This window comes from Parasteatoda tepidariorum, chromosome 6, assembly GCF_982258835.1.
Source record: "Parasteatoda tepidariorum strain Cologne lab strain chromosome 6, Ptep-v5.0, whole genome shotgun sequence".
In the NCBI taxonomy this organism is placed as follows: Eukaryota; Metazoa; Arthropoda; class Arachnida; order Araneae; family Theridiidae; genus Parasteatoda; species Parasteatoda tepidariorum.
Window position 1 is genome coordinate 99654226 of NC_141760.1, and position 6517 is coordinate 99660742.

The 6517-nt window shown below is 28.4% G+C and overlaps 1 protein-coding gene across 1 annotated transcript; it reads right to left on the bottom strand.

Moving 5' to 3' along the window:
• Positions 1-880: 880 nt before the first annotated feature.
• On the bottom strand, positions 881-4985 carry LOC107446904 (uncharacterized). The gene is made up of 3 exons (XM_043048422.3): positions 4673-4985; positions 2481-2585; positions 881-1099 (listed from the first exon to the last, which is right to left on the bottom strand). The coding sequence occupies exons 1-3, from the start codon at positions 4907-4909 to the stop codon at positions 1010-1012; spliced, it is 432 nt and encodes a 143-aa protein (XP_042904356.2). The 5' UTR covers positions 4910-4985; the 3' UTR covers positions 881-1009.
• Between the last annotated feature and the right edge of the window lie 1532 nt (positions 4986-6517).

Consider the following 6517-nt stretch of genomic DNA (forward strand, 5'->3'; position numbering starts at 1 on the left):
TAAAAATCCCGAACTAAGCTGCTACCCCCGAAACTTTATATTTTCATAAATTATAGCTAAGCACAGGAGCTGTCAACATTACAGGTTCACTAATAACGACGAATAAAAAATGTATTAGAAAATAGTAGCAGCAATACTTTATTGCTGTAACTGCATTTCAAGAAGAACATCTCGGATACCCACATATGTGATCTATGACGTTAGCGATAGCTGATAGTTAAAGCAAATTGGAGTGTTAATGTTGAGCTAAGTTTCTCCACACAAGTTAGAATTCTAATTAACGTGAAATTAATTAAACTCAGTGACGTATCGCACCTCGAATTTGTTTGAAATATAATTCTTTCGTGTCTACATCTTTTACTTAACTTGGATACATTATTTCTTTAGATATTTTATTGTAACCGTGATATATTTTTATTTTGTGTACATGGCAACTTCGAGGCATAGTAAGTTTGTTTGTGTTCTACATGGCTTTATGTATGCCTGTCTTTGTGTTAAATGAGAAATATATGGTGAAAGAATTGAAATCCTTAGGAAAAGTTTTTGTAAAAGAATATAGTTTATGTCACTAAAGAGAATTGATACTTGACGAGCTAGGCTTACTCGAAATAAAATGGAAAGAACAGTTGCTAAAGAAAACAAATGCCATGTTTCAGCGACCAATAAGGATCGAGATACTCATTTGCAGGTATCCCACAAGAGACGGTGTGAGAAATATTCCTGAGAATGATACGAAGATATGCCATCACAAAATTGATCCTCTGCAGTGGGGATGACCGCTCCGCTTTGATACACAGACGATATGCGCACACGTATTAGAAAAAGGATTTAATTTAAATTTATTTAATAATTTCAAAATCAGAAATAATCCCTACATCAGTTCGACTTCATTATTGTATTTATTGAAACTCACATGCATTTTTCGGTTATCGCATAACAATATAAACTATTTAAGAATATAATTGCCTCATTATCAGTTGAAGTCTAGTTTTATTTTCGGAAAATTCTTCTAAGAACTTTTTTTTGAGCAACTTGATCTCTGCAAAACATATTTTCCATTCTTGTTTCTTTTCTCAATAAGTGTGCAATAATGGATTTCCTAAAAAAGCAATCAAATGTTTTACAAATTACATTATTAAATATATTATATTTGAAATATAATTATATTTGAATTCTAGAATATAATTATATTTGAAAAAAGATAATACTAAAATCTTTGTACCGTATTGTGCAGTGGGCAAAAATATGTACCCTGTATAACTTTTGATATTATTATATTTTAGTGTAATAAATAAAATTTTCATAACTCAGGGCTCATAGTTCACTTCGGATATGCTAAATCATTTGAGATAATTAGAATTTAAATCTATAAGAAATAGACACGAAATGTACGTTCTCTGAACAAAAAGAATTTTTTCAAGAGATTCAAGTTATTTATTTTAAAGTAAAACTTGTTAATGATTTAACTTGTTAATTATTTACTTTGAAGTTTAAAATATTAAAAAAATTAGCTCTAGTGTTATGATGGATTAATTTTTTTTTACACAAAAACAAAATATGTCCACAATTTTTTAAATATTCTATAATTTTTAAGAATTCTGACGATTTAAAATAATCGGACAAAATAAATGTGACTATAAAATAATCATGTAAAAAAAAAACTTGTCGAAAAGTTGGGAAATTAAATTTTGTGAGAAAGTTTCATCTTCTGGCTCCTAAAAAATGGCAGAAAAAATGAAGAAGCTATAGCTTCTTCAACCTTTATTCGAAACATTTTTTAGAAGTTGCGATGTTAGCGTGATTCATGTTTACAACTTTGATCTCTTTCCGCAAAATTCATTAATTTCTTTTTCGTTCCTAAAATATTTTTAATGAATATTGGCCTCTGTTCTTTTTATGTGAAACTGGTTTAAAATTATCTCAAAATTAAAACTATTTTAAGAAAGTTTTGAGAATATCAAGCCAAACTATCGATTGCTATACTGACTTAAATATGAGGAACATGTTTTTCGAATTTCTTTCATACGTATAAATTCACAATTTCAAATGTGCAAAAAAAAATAATGATCTGATCTTCCTGTTTTAGGACTCATTCTTAATGATTTGAGGGAGTGACTTCAAACACGCAAATTAATTGGTGCAGACGAAATTGAGAAGCGAAATCGGTTGAACAGTTCCTGCGAAATCGAATTTTAAATGCTTGACATTTTAAAAATTCGATTTCTCTGAGCTATGCGACTAATTTTGCTCAAATTTTGTATTTTGCCATGTAAAATTACACACTTTAAAATGCGCAATATTTTTTCAATTCGCTTAAAAAGTTCTTGAGATATTGGTGGAATTCGCAAACATTAACTCTTGATTCTTAAATGTAATTCTTTCTTTTTTTTCTTTTCAAAAAAAATTCTGTAAAAGTAATTATTTACAAAAGCTGCGTCTGAATTTTATTTCCAAGAAAGAAAGTTGTTGCATATACTTACGGCTCCTTCCAACGCGTCACAGTCTTGAGCGTCCTCATAACTGAAATCTTTTTTCGCACAGGTGGTAGGAACAGTAGATATCTTTATACGATAGGCTGCTGTTTTCTATTTAAAAAAAGGAAAAAATTAACAATTAGATTAAATTTTGTGAAACTACTTCACATGAAATGCACAAAATTATATTACGAAATCGGCGATTGTTGACTTTCACCGATGAATGTCGACAAACACCAAATACGTCGGTGAAAGATCGAATATTTCATTACATTCTTGTACATTCGCTTGTGGACAATCACAGATATGCTTTGGTGAATATCCGAAATATTTATTACATTCGATTTGATATGAATTTATTCGTGGATATAATACATTTATTCGATATTTTAACCCTACACTGATGTTTCTTTAAGGTTAAGTACCACTGCCCGGTATACCCTACACTGATGTTTTTTTAAGGTTAAGTGCCACTGCCCGGTATACCCTTCACTGATGTTTTTTAAGGTTAAGTGCCACTGCCCGGTATACCCTACACTGATGTTTTTTAAGGTCAAGTGCCATTGCCTGGTATATATTTGCCCGATACTCCAAACATTGGTGTTTCTTCTAATCTATCGTCAGTAAGTATTAAAATATAGAATAAATATATCAAATAAATATAATAATATTAACGAATAAATTAATATAAAATTGGATATAACAAATATTTCGGACATTCACCTATAAATACTATACTATACTATATACTATACTATAGTATACTATATACTATACTATACTACATACTATACTATAGTATACTATATACTATACTATACTACATACTATACTATAGTATACTAAATACTATGCTATAGTATACTATACTATACTATACTAAATAGTATACTATACTATACTAAATACTATAGTATTTAGTACTATACTATGTGATTGTTGACATTCACCGGTGAGAGTCAGAAATAAGGGTATTTAGCAAATATTTCGGACATACACCAAGCGACTACGTGATTGTTGACATTCACCGGTGAGAGTCGACATTCTCCAGATTTCGGTCATTCACCGTAAGATATACAAATTTTTAAAACTTGATTTCTAGAGAACTATTAGACCTCTATTTCGTTCACATTTTGCATTTTATCATTTAAAATTTCAAACTTTAAAACTATATAAAAAATTGTATAATTCACGATTTCTAAATTTTTATACTACTATTAAATAAAATAATAAAAAAAACTACCAAAAATTGTTTCTTAGGAGAAATGAATTTTAGATAAATGTGTAAAGTTTTGTGTAAAAAATTTTCAATTCGCTTAAGAAATTCTCCAAACCCAGCAAAATACGCAAAACTGAAATTTGGGGACCTTATTTTTCAGGATTTGCGGCTTCTTTTCATATTTTGGGTCAGGAATCAAAATACGATGAAGAAAAGAGTGCGCTTTTTGGTCTGATTACGTAACTCATCGTCTTTAATAATTATATAACATATTTCGTTTAGGAACTCAAACCATTAAGATTGAATATTAGTAATCCGAAATCAAATCAAATCAAAAGTAATTCAGGTGGGTATTTTCTTTTTAATTAATATTTTTTATTTTATTTTGCGCACTTTATACTTAACTTTGCACTTAACCCTTCGATTCATATGAGACGTCAGTGTTCCTTTTACATATTTTTTTTTCTGACGCTGTCATTAAAAGTCTGATATATTCATTAAATATATTTTGGTATTTTTTAATTATAAAAAACAGTCTATGAATTGCTAAATATTTTAAATTCTCGAAATTATATGTGTACTAAAAAACGAAAAAAACGTTGTTGAAAAAAAAATTTTTTTTTATTCATATTAAAAAATCTATCAATAATTAATTTTGAAAATTAAATTCATTTCAATGATGAATAACTGTTTTTTTTAGATCGAAATAACTTCAAATTTGAGAATTATTGTAATCGGAGAAAAATACATCTATACATGCAATATTACATAACCGTAAATTATAAAATGTTAAATACAATATTTATTCACTTATTTTGTTAATGTTGTTAACTGTTAAATGCAATATTTTTTTATATTCACTTATCAAATTAACACGAAATAATGAAAAAAAATATGAAAAACATATTTAATAAAAATTCCACATCAGATTGTTAATCTGATGTTAAATAAAACAATACAAAGTGCATTTAATTCTTACTCCACACTCCCTTTCGTCCAAGCACTTTGCTTCTTCAGCACTAAGAACATCAACAAGTTTCCAATGAGTACGACCAAATTGAAACTTAGAAAACAATACAAATATATCATGGATTATCTTTTCAACATTTTCGTCTCCTTCGTCCATTTCTTTGTAATCTCCGCAACCCTCGCAAGGGGCAGAGCTAACAATAAAGGGACACAACACAACGCATGCCAGTATAATAGATTTCCACATGATACTCAGCTAGAATATGCACAAAACTGGAAGCCACTATCTCTGATTCCGAATTCATTTTGAAGTGGGATTAATTTATAGGGTAATCTCAGCACATTCATCTGTTTATTTCCCAACCTTATCAACATAATAAAATTAGATAATTGGATAATTTTTTAATAATGACGCTTCTCTCATATGTTCCAGAAAATGAAATTCTGTTCATAATGTTATCTTTCTTCGGTAAACTCTTTGACGCAGAATTTTCTTACTTTTTTCATTATTTTGTTTTCATTTATGTCAAAATAAGCGAAAAATATTATATTTAGCATTTTAATCATTTATGGTTATGAAATATAACATCTGAGTCTTTTTCTGCTTTGAAGGTAAAATCTTCCCAACACTGATCACTTCGAAATCACTTATTTGTAGTTATTTAAATATATGAGAAACAGTTATTAATCATTGAAATTTCTTTAATTTACGAAATCAATATTTGATAATTTTTTTAATCTGAGAGAAAAGAAAAATTCAAACTACTACTTTTTTGGATTTTATATTTTAGTACGAATATAATTCGAATTATCTAACAGATTTCTTTGATAACTATTAGACTGCTTTTAATGAGTAAAATTTAATAAAATATATTTAAGGGGCACCGGCGTCCCATCTGCGTCAAAACAAAATGAAAAATATTTTCTCTTACTTAGTCGAGTGAGGAATTAGGCTAGTTATAAAATTTAGTCATATAGGTTGTATATTCTTGTTAAATTTAGATTTTAGCTATTGTTTAATTTAAATTCATTGTTCAAGGATTTCAAACTGGTTAGATTTACTCTCTAATGATATTTTTTTGGTTATAGCTTAATCTTTCTTTGGCACTTTTATATGAAAATATCTAATTAGATAACTCAATCTTGATTAGTGGTTACCAAAGCTTTAAAATTAATAAAATTTTGTTATTTTTTAAAAATTATTGTTTACGTCATGATAATTTCAACTAACAAATAAAAGTAATTTAAATATTAATCTAGTTACCATGCGCTTATACTAGTTCTACAACTTACTCAGGTGCCTCAAGGTCTTCTGGCTCGGTCATTCTTCAATTTCGATATGAAAAGAGAATTGATATCATTCTTAAATCTTGCAGCATTATGGAAAGATGTACATACAAGAATACTACACAAATGAATGATTTCAAATTAATCCGCTTGTGCGAAATTTCTAAAAAACTTATTCTTTTTAACCATTTGTTTTGCTTCTAAGTTCCTTCTTATATACATCCTCGTATATCCAATATATCTCTTATATTATCCTATCTTCTTATATACATAAGAACTCTGTTGGCAATAATCAGCTGTTGGAATGGGGCAAAGGAGCAGGATCTTCACTTTCTAAGTTTTCTGGACAATTCCCAAGAGTGATTAATTTTAAAATGTACAGCGGATATTGTAGATTAACAAGAACTTGTTGAGCAAAGAACAAATTTCATACTATCAAAGATTACTTTCAAGCTACGAATTGCTTAAAAATCATCCATGGAAATTTCTGTGCAGTATATCCACCTCCAAAGTGAGGATGATATTAAATCACTATTGATTTCTGGCACAATATACCAAGTTTCCCTGT